This window comes from Pararge aegeria, chromosome 12, assembly GCF_905163445.1.
Source record: "Pararge aegeria chromosome 12, ilParAegt1.1, whole genome shotgun sequence".
Lineage (NCBI taxonomy): Eukaryota > Metazoa > Arthropoda > Insecta > Lepidoptera > Nymphalidae > Pararge > Pararge aegeria.
This window is the reverse complement of record NC_053191.1, coordinates 4,941,805-4,960,122: the sequence shown is the minus strand read 5'-3', so window position 1 is coordinate 4,960,122 and position 18,318 is coordinate 4,941,805. Positions and strand designations below refer to the sequence as shown.

The window sequence follows — 18,318 nt, the reverse complement described above, 5'->3', positions numbered from 1 at the left end:
GAATAAAGAAATATTTGACTTTGACTTTGAACGCACAAAATTTCACCACCTTACGGTAAAATATAGTGAGGTTAGGAGGTCTAGCAGCGATAAATTCGAAGAACTCGTATTTGATAAAACTATTTACCTCACTCTGAGCCTGAACTCATCATGTCTACCTCCGTAGAGTACGGTAAGCACTACACTTGCATACTTTTTTTCTCCCTCAACCCACATAATCTCCATGATGGTATTAAGCTACATACTAATATTATAAATGCGAAAGTGAATAGAACAGTATTTTATTTTCTGGAATGTGGGTACAAAATAGGTCTTAATAAAACAGAGCGTCAACATATTCTGTTCCATTTCGACGTGCAAATATTTATATATATATAATCACACAGGATTATGATAATAAATTAAAAAATATTTAAAATCTAACTAAAAGAATTTAATTGTAAACAATAACTGAAACTCTTTCCACATTCCCGTGTATTTGAAATAAATGATAAGATTTCAATTTTTTAAACCTGTGTCACAAATATAATTTTATCAAGTATTTAATATTAATTTGAAATTAAATAGAAGTAGGTAGTCACTTATTAATGAATTTATCATTCTAGAATTCATTACGTATTTAAGTGTGTGTTTGTTTGTCCTTACTTTCCGACCTGACTAAGCAACCAATCCAATGGTTTTTTAGCGTAAAGTTAGTTGAAAGGACGAAGAATATAATATAACATAGGCTTTTTATTCCGGCTGGAAAACAAACGATTAGACTCGGCAACAGCTAGAAAGCTATAATTCTCTCTTCAATATGAGGTGAAGAAACGAACCTGTATATAAACCATAAAAGCACGAAGCGCTGGTAGAGTGACCCTAGTGAGATGGCCAAGACTGCATCCTTTCATGTCAAAGATGACGATATAGCCTTCAGACAGCCTGTCCTCGGAGAGCTTGATATCATTGAACATACAGAACACCCGCACGGCGTCCGCGAAGTTCAACTTGCTGTAGTCTGTGTCACAGAACCGGTACAGCAGGATATGGTATCCCTCAGCCGACAGTTTAGGAAGAGCCACCATTTGCCTGGAACAGAGATTTTATTTTAAGAATATTACGTTGTTAACTTGTTAAACTAGGTTAAAATTTTAAATCGTTAGTATCCTATTGAAAATTACCCACTGGGCACTAATAGGAGACCTAATAGGAGACCTAATAGGAGACCTAATAGGAGACCTAATAGGAGAGCGGGCCCCAATGTGAATTCTATTTTATTCTAGGTACTACTAACTGCATTTGAGCCTTGGGATAAGTGATGATGCAGTAGATAGTAGCGGACTAACGGCTGTTACGGCTTTGATAGTTATATTAAACCGACACCCCTTATTAATTTCTACGCATCGTAACGGACCGTTAAATCCATTCGCAACGCGCAATGACCATAGAAAATTTAAATATTAATATTTCCTGAATTGACCCTGCTGAAGTACCCGGTATCTCTCATTTATAAGACTTCAGTGCCCACCACTGTGCTAGGGCCTAGCGCGGTCGATTTAGTTCGAAGGAACCTGTGGGTGGTAGAGTGGCTAGCGGGCTTTAACGTATATTATCACACAAAAAAACACCAAATTTTCCTAACTCCGAGCTGGATGTAATGTTTTTTTTCAGATAAACCCAGTACAAATTCTTAACTCGACCCGGAATCGTACCAATGCCAAGTTAGTATTAATCTGATCCGTAGTTAAATAAACTACGGATTACGAGGCCACTAAAATTGTCAAACAAAGGCGTTTCATTACTGTAATCCCACGTTAACCCGTCCCGGTTGCTTTTCCAGGATAATGTATTTTTTGTACTTACTTGCAAAAGTAATTGTATCGTATTGTGCAAATGCTGCTTAATATATTGGTTTACAAATCAAACGTTTGCTCATTATTGTATGCAAATAGGGGCTAACCTCTGACGGAGGTGGTAAAAAACGTTGATAGTTTTATAATTGTTTATACATAGAATAAAAGACCATATTACAATAAATTTAAACAAAGCGTAATTTAGCTACGGTCTTAAAAACCGATTTTTATAGAATCTCTATATACAGAGATGGAAAACTACTATGATTATGTGCGAAATGAAATCAAATTAAGCCTTTCTACTACTTACTAAGAAGCGGTGATAGCCCAGTGGACTTCGTCTTTACTTTCGGGTAGTGTTGCCCAAATTCAGTCTTGGTCTTGCAGTCTTGGTCTTGTTCTTGCGTTTTTGCAAGACCAAGACCAAGAACAAGACCGCGTATTTTTAGCAAGACCAAGACCAAGACTGACAGTGCAAGACTTGAGCAATAACAAGACATAGCCTGCAAGACTCTTGCGTCTTGCAGCTAGGACTTAGCGCTATTTCACGGAGTAGTTAGGTGTAACAGTTCGGTGTATAGGTAGGTAGGTACGCTTAGGAATTCTATGAGACGCAAAAAACTATATCAAAGAATATGAAAAACTGGACCTATGCGCATTACGACTAATACCATAAACATAGCGAATAAAAAAATATCTATTAAAATCAAACTGAGTGCATGCATAGTTATGTTTTAACCATCGGCACTTTGATAATGCGGCATCAAAGGTTTTGTACTTACTTCTCAAAGAAATTTGCCGCTTTTCGGAAGTACATGGTTATGATACACGCGCCGGCGGCTTCTTTTGAAATCTAAAACAATCGTTGCCGCCGCGCCGAAATCATAACATTTGACACTATTCATGCAAAATAATTTCGAATTTTAAGAGTACCTACAGGTGTTCCAAAGAATAAATAAGTTTCAGAGTGCTTAGAATGAAAATGAATACATTATACTGATCACGCAAGTAGTATTATGATTAGGATAAAATGGTGAGGATAGGTAGTAGATGTCATAATAATTCATTCTAGTAAGTAATTATAATATTGATTACTTATATGGTTTTAAACTAATTACTTAGGTACTATTATTGTACATTTAGTCATTATATTTCTTAAGTTTTTACAAGAAAAAATAGCAAAAAAGTGTTCGAATATCTCTGAGAGAGATGATGAGAGTAAGTATTTACTAGCTGTGCCCGCGACTTCGTCCACGAGGAATAGTAACTTTGGAGGTATAGTGACGTTCAGGATTTATTTATTTATTTTAAAACTTCTGTCATCAAACATACAAACGAACTCTTCAGCTTTATAATATTAGTATAGATGCACGCCAAAACATTCACTTATATGTAAAGAATAGTGATTGGCACTAATTCTTTACATATATTTTATTCACGGGTCGCGTCTGTACAAGTAGGTAATATTTAGTGTGTGTTTGTACGCCGCACGCGGCATCGTTCGATTTGCGGCGGCATCCTTTTCATAGAGCCGGCACGTGGCGAGGCGGCGCGGTAAAAAGCAAGGAAACGTACTATAAATGAAGGAATTATTTTAATTCCAGTCATTTCCAATTGAGCTGTGCTTCGATTCTAACTTAATAATTGTTTTTACTAATTCTCGTTGTTTTCTAAAAACGTATCACGTGTACAATTTAATATGAGTGACGAAGATTCAAATTATTCTAGTCCGAGTAACGAGAGTTTGAGTCACAGATCTAAAAGACCCAAAAGCAAATTTGAGGAGTTTTTCGAAATAATTCATGCATCCCAAACTGCCTTGTGTAAATTGTGCCAACATAAAAAGATTGAAATAAAAATGAAAAACAGAAACACTTCAGGCTTAAGGAAACATCTAATGTCTTTCCACAAAAAGGAATCAGAAATATTTCTTCCTGTTAAACCAAAATTAAGTGGAGATATCACAAGCTTTTTAGTAACCGCTGGAAGAAGTGGACAGGTAAGAATATTTTTTTAACAGTTAAAAGAATTTTAACTCCGCGTAGCTATTCATGCGATACTTTCAAAAACGCCATTAACTTACGTAAGTATTTTTGAGTTAGTGGTGTTTTCATCTAGGGGTGCGACATATTAAGTATGTAATTATCGTCTTAAATATTTTTTATAAACACCCATATTTTCATTTAATCGGCCAGTAACAACTAAGTACTTTATTTTGGTAAATTACAGTACAGTGCAACCTTAATATAACAAATATCAATTTAACGATTTTCTCGATTTAACAACAACAAACCTCCTCCTCTTATACGCTCAAACCTAGTATGTTTTAAATAATAACACAAGATTTATTGTTTTGTTTCAGTCGGAAAACAGCAGTGACAACATCACGACAGCTACAGTTGATTGGGTGGTGAAAAAATATCTTCCCTTCTCATTTTTCGATGACGAAGCTACACAAGTATATTTTCGACGTATTTGCCCTAATATGGTGTTTCCTAAAAGGTCTACACTTAGAAGGAAAGTCAAAGAGCGATTTGAAGAGCTCCAGTTGAATCTCAAGGAACGACTTCAACCATTATCATCTAAAATGTCGTTTACCATTGATGGGTGGACGTCAATTGCTGGTAGGAGTTACTACGGGGTTACTATTCATTATATAGACAACGAATGGAAGTATCGATCTGTAGTTCTTGATTTTATACCATCACGCGGTCGACATACTGGGGAAGATATTGCAACGATTTTCCATGAATGTTTATTGGAATATGGCATAATTGATAAAATACAAGGTATCACGGTCGACAACGCAACTGCAAATACCAAATTTATGTATGAACTGGGCAAACAGCTGCCGCCACACTTTGATTCAGACAATCAACATTTCCGGTGCTTTGCTCACATTTTAAACCTTGGTGTACAAGATTTATTAAAGACCTTAGGTAATGCTAAGGTCTTTGAGTGACTGACTGACAGACTGTGAGTCTGACACTAACGCGCAAGATCAGCAGTACGAAGACTATGCAGACGAAACTGAGGATGAGGAAGATGAAGAATCTGCACCAAATATTGCTGACTCGCGTACATCTGTAACAAAGTTACGCAGTATTTCCAGTAAAATAAAAAGAAGTGAGATAGTGAAGAAGAAGTTTCAGTCTGCTTGTGAAGCAGCTGGCGTGCCATCAAATCTAAATGCCATTCTTGACTGTCCAACGAGATGGAATTCCACACATGATATGATTGGATTTGGTTTAAAAGTGAGAGCGGGCATTGACATATTGTGCAGTTCTGTCACCGAATTGAATGATTTTCAAATCACAGCTAATGAATGGCAGGTACTCGAAAAATTACATAAATTTCTAATAAACTTTAAACTTTTAAGTACAAAACTTGGTGGAGACAAATATGTTACGTTACCGCTAGTCATTGTATCATTTAATCTCTTGCTAGATAAAATTGAATCCATGGTAAAACAGTTAGATGAGAAACCTAATCGATCTGAAGTGGATGAAAGGCTCATTCTAGCTTTCCAAGCAGCTCGAGACAAAATGCTTAAACATTACAAGAAGAGCAACTGGATTTATTGTACTTCTTTAATTTTAGACCCAAGGCATAAGGCTCAGACTTTTGACCTGACAATGTCAAAAAAGTCTGCGCAAGTTCAATGAACTTTATGAAGAATATAAAAGTCTACACTCACTGAACAAATCTCTGGAATTACCAGAAAAAGACAATAAAGTATGTGATGAAGATGAAGACGTAATAGACTTTGATAAACTCTATGAATGTCCCTCGACGTCATCTGGATCTTGTCTTCAAGGCTTAGTGATAGACGAGTTGGAGGAGTACCTGAGAAAACCAAGAACTGCCAGCTCGGAAGACATTTTAGATTGGTGGAGGACGCATGAGACAGAGTATCCGATTTTATCGAAAATGGCCCGTGATTTTCTCTCAATACCTGCAACTTCAGTACCTGCTGAGAGGTTATTTTCTAAAGCATCATTAGTAATTAGAAAACATAGAAATAGGTTAAGTAATGAGTCAGCCAGATGGTTACTTTGTATTAATTCTTGGTCAAAAGAATTAATATAAAGTATCATAACCTAATGATAAAGCTGTTGATTTGTGTTGTATTTTATTTTTTATTCAAATAAATGATAAATCGTAAAACTCTTTTATTAAATTTCTTATAAGTTGAGGGTTCAATCTCTTTCTAGACAGATAAGTATTGTTCTTTAAAATACAGTCAAGTTATTGTAATTAATTTGTTTTTTTACATGTTTTAGCAAATGTAAGCTTATAAATCATAAATGTTTATTAAGAAACAGTTACTTCCATGGAAAACGACATATAAGTCAGTTGATTTTTCGAATTTCTTATCAAATCTTCAGTTATTTATTAATCTGCTTGATCTTTACTATGGCTATGTTAATTCAAGCTCACAATGTTCCAATTCTAATACGTTTTTCTAAGATTTAAAGTAAACTTTAATAAATAGTAATAGACTAATAGGTAATTGCAAGACTTGCAAGACTCTTGCTGCAAGACCAAGACCAAGACCAAGACTGGGAGCGCAAGACCAAAACCAAGACCAAGACCAGGTGTATTGGCGCAAGACCAAGACTGGCTAAGTCTCGTCTTGTTCTTGCATTTGGGCAACACTACTTTCGGGGGGGCGGCGAGTTTAGTCCCAGCACGCATTTCTAACTTTTCTATGTTTTGTGCGTTTTGAGCAATTAAAATATGACTTGCTTCAACGGTGAAGGAAAATATCGTAAAGAAACCTGCATGCCTGAGAGTTCTCCATAATGTTCTCAAAGGTGTGTGGAGTCCACCAATCCACACTGTGTCAGTGTGGTGGACTGCTATTGCATACCTATTGCATACTCTTTATCCCGTAAAAATGAACTGTTTCGCGGAATTTTGGAAAAACTTAAACCACACGAAGAAAGTCGCGGGCAACAGTTAGTACTATTGGTGTGATACTATAGATGTTTGTTACATTTGTTCGGCTAAACCACTGCAATGACCTTGATGAAATTGCCCATGGCCCAAATTGACTAAGTTTGGATACTGGAAAGAAACAACATCGTATCATAATAAAAAAACAACTGGAACAAACGCGTATAATGTCACGGGCAAAAGCTAGTTATCTATATTACTGAAATATTTGTTATATACTAACCAGAACCAAATATCCAAACAATAGTGACACAAAATTTTACATTTAAGTGTTCAGGAAATATAAAAAAAATGCATTTTTAGCGTTAAGATATCCAGTGATATCACCTATGCATTGGCGAATCAGCCTGGAGCCGAGACATATAATTTTATATGTATTGATTTATCTGTAGCTACCTACAAGTATGGGTCAAATAGGTTCAGCTTCTGTGGCTTGATTGAGTATAATAAAGACCCATTCCATACTATCGTACTTATTCAGTCCACTGACCTCTGTATTGCTCTCTAATCTAGAGTCTAGACTGGTTGTCTGAAGTCTGAGTATGACAATAGTTATATTTGATAGATGGTCTTCTTGGCTCGGATTTGCTTATCAGAACTTTTCTAGTACAAGTGCTCAAAAAGCCCATGAACTAAGCTATTTAAATTATATAACGGAATAGAAAGGAAAACTATAAACTTTATTATAAAAAAAAATATTGTGCCACAGACACGGATTTGTGGTTACTTTAAAAAGACCATTGGGCTAAGAAAAAATGGAGAAATGTAATTGCATACATAAATCAAAAATCTGTTAACCATTTAGCTGGTTAGTGGGCCCTCCCATCCTGCCAACTAAACACACAAACAGTAGGTAAGTACACTTGACTGTAACAATAATTAGCACATAGCTTTATAGCTATCCTTGACTTTAAAAAAAATCACACTAACGCAATATTTTAAGAAGATCTAAATATCCAATATCCAATACCATGTGTGTCTAAGTGTATTTATTATCTACGTGTCGTAAATAAATAATTAAATAAATATTTTATTATTCCTTGGTTTACCTTTACCCAAATACAAAATAAATCCTTGGTTTATAATATTTCATACTAAAAAAATATCAAGTGAAGTTTGAGATGCGTGACATTGAAAAAAATTATAATAGGTACTCGTATGTAAAAACGTTTAGCCGAATTTCAAAATACTGTTGAAGGTTGCATAAGTATATTTCACAAGGAATCACCCTGTGAAAATATTAAATCAAAAGAAGCATATTTATTTTTTCATTACTTATGACAACCCTATAATATACCGATATAATAGACCGATACGTGCATAGTACCTATGCGACGCGTAAGTTCGTAATAAAGTGACAGTAATCACTTGATTTTATTTTTGCTATCGATGTTAGGGCTGTATCTGATTTTTTTCAGTAAAAACTATGGCAGTTAATTACTAATGTACCTCTAAAGCCTGTGAAAATGATGTAGATGTGTGTGACTTCGGTTTTAATTTACACGTTGTATGTGCTATGTGCATATATACGTAATGCATATATGCCTTAAAATACCCATTGCAAAACATTGTAATATTAAGGTCTCCCAGTTTAGGGTTCATGATAACTAGGCACTTCTTTTAATTCGATGCCTTGCAATGAATGACAGTATTGCATTGCTCCACTTTCATCTCTCGCAAGACAGAATAATGATTGTAAAATGTTGATGTTGGAAAAGAGCTATGGCACGAGTTTGTACCGGCACATTTTTTCGCTAGAATCTGCCTTCTGAACTGGTGGTTGAGTCACTAGAAACAGACAGATTTGACTTTTCTGAAATGTTTTTATCTCGGTATATATAAATTTTAAAAAAATCCTTTTCATGACAAAAAAAGGTGTCCGGGGAAACTTACGTGATGTCCAATATGGTTTTATTTTTCGGCAACAGTGGATCGCGATTGGTGAAAATGTCAGGGGAGTTATTCCTCAGTGTGAAGTAGCACTCGATGGTGTCCTTCGTCTCTTTGATCTTGCAATAGTTGGAGTGCAGGAACAGGATCACGTACTCGTCCGATATATACGGCAAGTGTGGCTGACTTTTCATCCTGAAACAAAAATTTGAACGTCTTTAACCTTTGGCATTGGTTATTTTGTTTTAGACTACCCACTGTCCGCCATTGGATATATTTTTTTAATACACACACAAAAACCTTTTTGATAGCAGTCAACAATGTAGTCCACCACGCTGGCCAAGTGCGGATTGGTAGACCTTTACACGCCTTTGGGAACATCATCGCGAACTCTCAGACATGCAGATTTTCTGACGATGTTAAATTGATTTAAAATTAAAGTAAGTGTAATTTTAAAAAGCACACAGCTCCGAAGCATCACCTAGCATTAGTAAATATATTTAAAATTAAAATAATGCTTACGAAATGGCTATCTAATAAATATATATGGTTTTATGGTCATCGAAGTCTCGATAAACCGTAAAGGTGAACACGAGGGGAAAGGATTACTAAGTAATGACTTCCTATTTATTTTATGCCGTTTAGGCTTCCGGGCTCACAAATAGATCACTCCATCTCTACCCTTGGAGGCTTGGATGTTGCAGAAGGCAGCAAAGCATAGTCTTCGTCATATTTTCTATGTCAACATATACGTTTGTTCATGTTCTGATCACTGATGATTCCACTAATATATCTTTGTAAGCTTATATCTAAAACGACGATACTCGACTCTATCGAACAGTTCGTCTCGTTTAAAACTTATTTGTATTGACGCCAGCTATTTACTAGTGTAGGTCATAACATGGCAACTATTTAAAAACCATAAACAATAGCCAAGGTCGGTCAGATTCCAAACTAAAATATTCCAAGCCCTTTATAAACCCAAAATATACCATATTGTATAATTTAATACAATATGGTAATTAACTATTTCTCAATTCATAGAAAATTGGCTAACTTTTGACAGATTTATGGAATAGGATCGCTATAAAAATATTCTCGATGAAATGTTAAGCTTTTCTTTTTTAATTTGGTTCGTATGTAAAATGAATTCTAAGACTTTAAAGTAATAGAAACGCTATTTTTTAAATCATGGAATGGTGCCAAGAATAATGTCTAGAATTTAATGTGACGAACAGCTAGGCTGAGTCTTTACGCAAGAAATGAACAAAGCACCAGAAGCACACTACGGTGCAAATTATTGCAGTAAAATCTTGGCACTAAGACTTCGGCGATATCCTGTGGTGAAAGGGACAAATATGGAACCCTGAGTAGATTCAGTCATTTCTGTTGTGACGCTCTGGGCCAGATACTGTCCCTTGCCATCATTTTAATCAACTTATTAACGTCCCACTGTTGGGCACAAGCCTTCTCTCTCTCTCATAGGAGATGGTTTAGAGAGAGGGTAAACTGACCACGTTTGCAGGTAATACGGGTTGGTGGGCTTTAACAATTATTATCATGTATCACATTTTAATTTTAAGAACTGTGATCGTTATCTCAGTGGCACATATGTTGGTTACCGCGAAATTTCCTAACCTTAGTTTGCTATTGAGAATTTTCTAACGGAAAAATTCGATACCTAACAATTTTTATCCCGACCCGGGGATCGAATCAAGTACCTGATAACAGATGAACAAACTAAAGGGTCGGTCCATGAGCTCGCTTGCCTATACATTTCTTCTGGGTCAAAAACAGCAGGAATAGCAATGCTGCCTATGCGGTAAAGAAGATACCAACACAGAAACTGATAGGCTGGTCTATTTTAGTTACTTTCACAGCATTATGTCATAAGAATTTTACTATGGGACTATGCTGCTGATATAAGCACTATTTTCGTACTGCGTGCGATCTACAAAATATGTCCGAGAGAAAATAGTGACAGTGTATAGACAACACATATTTGAAAACTAGTGTATGTTGATAAAAACATTTCTAAATGTAAGAAAAACGTGGCTGAAATAATATGAACATTTGAAGTAAGAGTAAACTTACATTGCAATATGCTAGGTTACGTAAAATTCCTAATTCTTTTAAAGGAAATTGCAAGCCATTCTACAATAAACTACCCATTAACATATTAGAGATGTCGCTTAAAAAGTTCAAAGTTTGTATTCAACGTAAGCTTATAGAAAAGTCCTATTATAGTATAAAGGACTTCGTAATCGTTAAAAAAGCTTGGGTGAGAATTATTACTCTAACCAGGTTGCTCATCTAATAATTTTACATGACTATGTGAGGTGGTGATAACAAAAAAATACCCTATATATAGTTTGTTGTGGGCTTCTTTTTGGACCAGGACCGCGCCTACTTGAATAAAGAAAATTTTTGAATAAAGGCATTATTCAGAGAATTATGTCAAAGAAGCCTACCTCGATCAAACGAAGTGGAATTCACAAATAATTCCAAAATATACACAATAATTTGTGTAGGTAAACGATATTTCCAAACGTCTACACAAAATATACAAAAAACATCAATGTCCTATATTTTCCATCCAAACAACAATAGCCATCACAAAAATAAACAGATACATGAAAAACTAAAACAACATCGTCGTAACGAAACGAAAAAAAAGTTTATCATTGTATACTGTGTACTTGACCTACTTGACATGAAATATACAAAATTCAAACGGCGACTGAATGCCAAAGTAGTACAAGTTGTATAAAAATCGTGGGTGAATTAAAATAAAAGCAACAAATAGAACTAGCAATTCAAATTCTGCTATTATACACACTACTACCAAGATCAGTAGACTTGGAGCTACATAAAAAGTGCATAATGTCATTCGTTTGAAATGTTATACAAAATTATGCTCCAATTCAACTTTAAGATCAACATTATTTTTATGCTCGCTTTACTACTATTCAAAAAGCAGCGAAACTATAAAGACTGTAAACGGTAGAACACAGTAAGATGTTATTTCTTCTATAGCTATCCCGATAATAATTAAATTAAATTAATTAGATATATTATAAAAATAAATCAGCACCAGTAATATAGCTTTCGCACATAACATTGTCTCAACACCGACTCGACTTAAACTAAACATTGAAATATGAGCTTCATACAAGGGGGAGTCTGATATGAAGAGCGACCTCTCCCAAAGAGTCCGGAATAACATCATTCGGAGCCGAGAGAGACTAACTTTCGATTTAAAGGGGATTACAATCTTACCCATTAAACGCAAAGGAGGCGGCTATTCCACTAACAAAAGCATTATCAAGGAGCGTTTACGTTATGTCGTAAAAAATATGAAAAATTAATTTAATTACCTTGCATAAATTTATTTACGCTTTTGGCTGCCTAGAAGAAATTGCTAGCGATAAGGCCTCCAAAATGTACCCACTATCAAACTTGCTATATACATTCTAGTTTTCTGTTTGTTTTTTCTGTGGTGTACGATAAAAGTGTACTCATTCATTTTTTAGTTAATTCAATCATTAAAACTGTCTTCAAACTTGAACCCTCATTACGTGAGAAAAGGTCAAGAAGAAGAAATATAAGCTTATATCATATTGTTAGCTATAGCAATTATTATTATGAAAGAAGTGGGAATACTCGTCGTACGAACCACACACATCAATTTCACTTTAGTTTACATTTATTCCATTTATAGAGTCCGCACTGTTTCGGAAGAGTGGTTCTACTAGATGTTATATAGAGATAAATCCTCAAGATAACATCTGACTGGTTTATATTGCAATTTACACCTAATTACCTTACATTTCATTCTTATTACAAACCATTATCAATCTCTAAAGCCTACAACATAAAAGCAACATACAAACTTAGAATTTATTAATATCAGCCAAATGTAAATTTATAATCAACACACGACGAAAACGACGGAGTGCCCACATCGGTCTCATCAGCCATAATATTAAATAAAAAATTTAAACCCTGATATAGAATTTTTCTTACTGTGGAATCGATGATCACGTTTCGAACACCTACTCAATGAAACCATTCTAATGAGTTAAAAACGATTTGACATTATCTGCTTTACATAAGTTGCTGACGAGTTAAGAATCACGTAGACAACATGATGTCGCAGCATCAGCTCTAAGTCCTGGAAATACGACCTAAGTAAAGCTATTGGGGAGATGATTGGGTAGCGGTACCTACAGAGCTTCATTGGAAGAATAATATGAAGTCATGACGTCTACTAACAACTTAGTTTTTAGTTTACTAACAACCTCTAAAACATAGATACATAGGGATAAAATTGTTAATAAAACTTACTAACAAATAACCATTTTTATATGGACAGCAAATTCTAAAATTTGGCAAGACCCTAATGCCCGGTACCTTTGCAGGTCTGACCAGAAAAACGTGCTAGAGGTGTCACAGATCGGGCGGCTGATCTGTGACACCTCTAGTCTGTGTGAAGTGAGTGTTTGCCCACTGCCTACGCGTCATGCTGTATTTGTATATAATCGTCGAAGGACGTGAGCAGGTTTTGCACAATCATCACACTATTGTGTAATTCTGCTTTCTAAGTCCATTTCGCTGGAGAAAGTGACCGTGGTATGCCGTTCACGCGACTTATTTGCACGCGATTTATTTTATTTTTATATTAACGTTTTAATTGATTATTTAACACTAAAAAAAGTTCTTATTTATTAGGTTACATATGGGGTAGTGGTTTATTTTGAATATTTTCAGTGGAAGGTACCAGGTAAGATTACGGGCTCTGACCAGTTTAGGGATTTCTAAATGTATATGGTGCGTGTTTCCTTACTCCGCGTAGGTATAGAAATTTACCAAAATTCCTGTTATACTTCGTCGAGAGCGATTAGGTTTATGAATTCAATATAAACTCACTTCAGCAGCACTAAACGGGACGATAGTTTCAGAATGACTGCGACTTGTTTTTGGTCGCAAAAAAGGTAACAATCTGATCAAAATATATTAGATGTTTAAAAAACGCTCAAAACCTAGGGTGCGACACGTTTTGGTTTTGAGTGTTTGAAAATAAATTATTCGTTTGACTTACCACTCCCGTATCTGCTGTATTTCATCCTCAAAGCCTTCAGGAGTTGGCTTCAGGCCGTTCAGGAACGGGTGTGAATATTTTGTCGCCGACATCGCTTCTAGCGCCGCGTGGCCGCCTGGTAAAATTAAAATAAGTTTATTAAGAAATTTTTGTAATCATACTTGTAAATCTTGAACATAAGTTTAATAATGTGTCGTGATTACTCAGTGGTTAAGGCTTTAGCCTACCTTTTGGCAAAATCTGATCCCAATCACGCACGTCTGAATTTTCGGAGTTATGTGCTTTTTTAATTTAACAAATTAAAAATAGCACTTGCTTTAACTACGAAGGAAACATCCCAAAGAAACTTGAATGCCAGAGTTGTCCATAATGTTCTCGAAGTCTACAAATCTCGAAGTGCCCCGTAAAGGACTGTACCTCAAAAGAAAAAAAAACCCTATTATACCAATTCGTTATTATATATATTATATAGTCTGTCTGTGTCTATCATGACCCTTATTCTCAGAACTGCGTAGAGATATCAATCTGAAATGAATATGAAATCCCTAGGAAATGAGATCTGTTTTGAGTTAATTACACGTGACTGTTTAAATGCCGCATATGTTCACACGCGCAATGTATTTAAAACCCATAATTACAGGTCCGCCTATCATACCATGTGGTTCATGGTCCGCTCCCATGCCTCGGAGAGTACGTTAAGCCAAATCGGTTCTGTTTATTAACATTCATCATTGTCATCATATCAACCCATTACCGGCCCACTTAAGGGCACGGGTCTCCTCCCACAATGAAAAGGGCTTAAGGCCGTAGTCCACCATGCTGGCACAGTGCGGATTGGTGGACACTTTTGAGAAAATTATGGAGAACTCTCAGGTATTCAGGTTTCATTACAATGTTTTCCTTCACCGTTGAAGCAAGCGATATTTTACCTAATTGAAAAATAAAAAAAAACATAGTAACTTATAAAAGTTAGAGGTGCGTGCTAGGATTCGAACTCTCCCCCCCGAAAGTTAAGTCGAAGTCCTACCCACTGGGCTATCACCGCTTCAAAATTTTTTTATTATTAAAATGTCATTATTACATATTGTTAAAGCCCAGAGTAACGTGATAGGTATATCGTCTAAAACCCTCCTACTCCTTTGACGAGCAGTGGGACATTAATATGCTAGTTAGGTTGATACTCTTAATTTTTATGTTACTATAATTTAATTGTTAAGGTTGTATTGGATTAAACTGCCTTTAAAAATTGCAATTACCCACCCAAGGTAGTTTCATTGAATTATCGAAATTAACCGTCGTTGGTCAGCATCGGCCAAGGTCAGGTACCAAGTACCTACATTTTAATTTTATTAAAAACTTGAAATTTTTAACCCAAACAAGGAAAGAACAAGCTCCAACAAATTATATTAATAGCCCACGCCATTAAAATAAATATTTGTCAATATTTTTTTTATTATACGTTTATTCTTGATATAGGTACGGGATAATATATGTCAGGGCTTTAAAAAGGCTTTCAAAACTTTACGTAATGTAAAGTACTTATTTTAGGTCCACTTGAAATAAATTAATTTTGAATTTGAATTTCCTTGTAAATAATAAAGTGTACTATTATGTATATTTAATAATAATAATAATTACTTTAATATGATTTATGAATGCGTTACGATATCATACTACCTAAATATTTAATACTGATTGTTTCAATGAATTATTATTATAGAACCCGCCCAAAACTAACTGATTGCGCAATTAAAAATAGTTTTATCATGAAACACGCAATACACGCGCAACAGCAAAAACAAGTTGTTGCAACGAATCAATTTCGGTCATACGTTAGATGCTCAGCGATGCGAAAATCCATTCGGTCATAACGCACGGAACACTTTCTTCGATAATCACTTGTTAATTATATGAAATTGGGGTGCGTGGTAAAAAAATTACGTGAATTGTGTACTTTAAATTGCCTTTGTGCCAAATTTTAATGCACGTGTACCCAATTACCTATTGAAACGGTATGGATACATAGTTTAAATAATTATTAAGGTCGTAGCCCATATTGAAATTTTTATTATTCTGCTGTTTTATATTGGAAAAAAGTAACTGCTGAGTTCCTTGGCGGCTTCGCTGCAGTTGAATCTGCCTGGTAGTAGAGTCACTTCAAAACCATTATCAATAGCCTTTAACTGTCTACTGTTCGGCTAAAGGACTCTCCTAACGGATTTGCCCAAAAACACCATTTGATTGGTGTCGCATGATCGCAATACTGGTCGGTTAAGAAGCTCCTCAATCGTTTTGACGATGCCACGACATAAAACTGCCGCTTTTCGCAGCAGTTTCAAATTCTCTGCTACTAAGTGTTGGAATGACTTGCCACCACCCATACGTGATAATAAACAAACTGTTCGGCTATTTAAAGAAAAACTCAAAGCACATTTGCTACAGCAACAAAAAATTTATAGTTCTTAAATCGACATTAATGAGGCTTTTCTTTGAATCAGTTTTTTTTCCGTATGCGTTTGTGTGTGAAAAACACTATAGTAGGGCTGTAATTTGTTTCTGGCGTATGTACAGACGAAGTATCTAGCGTTACCATGGACACTGCCTGACTTTGTGGTAAGCTTCTTGGTTTAGATCTGTAAATTTTATATTCCGCACCATGTTTTATTTTTAATTTTATTTTTATTATGTATAGACTGTGGCATGGATGATGCAGTCGCAAACACGTCTGTGAGCACACAGGGTCCCCCTGAAAACCAGCGCTGCAGCTCGCTGCGGCTTCGTGCTGAGGTGGAACCCTATTTGTCCACATGCTTTTTGTAAGATATATTTTTGTATTATAATTGTAAGCGATTTTGTGGGCAAATAAATAAATTTCATTTCATTGTATTTCATTTCAATAGATGGCAGAAGTAGCACAGAGGACGCTGCTGCCTCGTATGACACACGCGAGAAGACGAGGGGTTGTGAAAACTGTATTCTGATCTACCGTCACCACAAGGCAAACACATAATGGGATATAAGCAGACGTTCCCAAATAATACGCTCTCTACACTCTACAAATATTTCGCTTAAACAACGGAAATTCTTAAGCAGTTTGCAAAAGTTGTGACATGTGAAGTATCTCTAACATCTCAATCTAAAATAAATAAATATAAATTAATATACTACGACATTATACACATCGCCACCTAGCCCCAAAGTAAGCGTAGCTTGTGTTATGGGTACTAAGATAGCTGATGAATATTTCTATGAATATAATACACAGAATTACTTGTAATATACAGATAATCTCTAACAAAAGTTGACAACCCTAACTAATTTTAAAGACACGAAATCACATTAAGGAATATGTAACAAGTGTAAGTCCAGTCTCCGTTCTCGTCTTGTTATGCAGTAAATCTTTTCATTACTTTTTAGCAGTATGGCAGTACTTCTGGACGAGCTCTGTTACAAAAAGCCCTACTACTTTCCATATTATCTAAATTACTAAAATTAAATTTCTTATTATTTTTCTATAACAGCTTCCATTTATATATTAATAATCAAAACAGCAGGATCAATCAGTGGCGTGCACTTCATACAAGCACAAAAGCACTGCATACCCTAAAATTTTTGTATTACTCATAAAGGGGAAGGATTTTTTTCATTTTATGCCATTTACCTTCTTTATGAGTACCCTGGTCAAAAACTTTGTGCACGCCACTGGGATCAATATATTTTGAACGCATTTTAAGACAGTAAAGTTTGTTGAAAAGTTGGTGGCGTGGTTAAGGTTAATAGGGTATCTACGAGACTATTAACGGTCGTAAAAGAAATATAAATAAATGCTATAAGTAATAATATTATCGAAACAAACAAGCGGTTATATCCCAGTGGGTAGGATCTACTACACTTTCGGGGGCCGATTTCGAATCCCAGCACGCACATCTAACTTTTCTAAGTTATTTGCGTTTCAAGGAATTAAAATATCACTTCAACGGTGAACGAAAAAATTGGGAGGAAACCTGCATGCCTGAGAGTTCTCCATAATGTACTCAAAGGTGTGTGAAGTCCACCAATCCGCTCTGGGCCAGCGTGGTGGACTACGGCCTTAACCCCTCCTCATTGTGGGAGGAGACCCGTGCCCTGTAGTGGGTTGACATGATGACGATGAAAACAACATGATAGAAAGTCTCAAGTCATATTTATGTATAATTAAACTGTAGGTATTGTTATGATCTATATATTTTTATGATTACGTTCCTACCTTAGCCGGAAAAAAGGAACTCTTAAAGGATCAATTCGTTTTCTGTCTGTCTGTCGACACCATTTTTCTTAAGAACGCGTGGAAGTAAGCGTAGCTATAGTATTTTTTGCTTAGCATCTGGATTATTCGGTTAGGGTTTTGGGTCGAGCAATATGTTTAAAGTGGCACTAGTAAAATATTAAGAACCAGTAAAAAGGTATAAGATAAGTAACCCGTACCTTCTCCAGTCGGTTTTGATGACCTCAAATTTCGCAATCTGTTGGCTTTGGCATCACAGTCGACTCTAT

At 35.5% G+C, this 18,318-nt stretch overlaps 1 protein-coding gene across 1 annotated transcript in view; it reads right to left on the bottom strand.

The window, feature by feature from the left end:
* LOC120628431 overlaps nucleotides 1–18,318 on the bottom strand; it is a 30,897-nt gene that overhangs the window by 5,023 nt on the left and 7,556 nt on the right. Inside the window, exons 2-4 of the mRNA XM_039896803.1 lie at nucleotides 13,786–13,900; nucleotides 8,688–8,879; nucleotides 819–1,071 (exon numbers count right to left, since the gene is read on the bottom strand). Coding sequence (XP_039752737.1) covers nucleotides 819–1,071; nucleotides 8,688–8,879; nucleotides 13,786–13,877 — 537 coding nt within the window. The 5' untranslated portion in view covers nucleotides 13,878–13,900. The remainder of the gene's footprint in view (nucleotides 1–818; nucleotides 1,072–8,687; nucleotides 8,880–13,785; nucleotides 13,901–18,318) is intronic.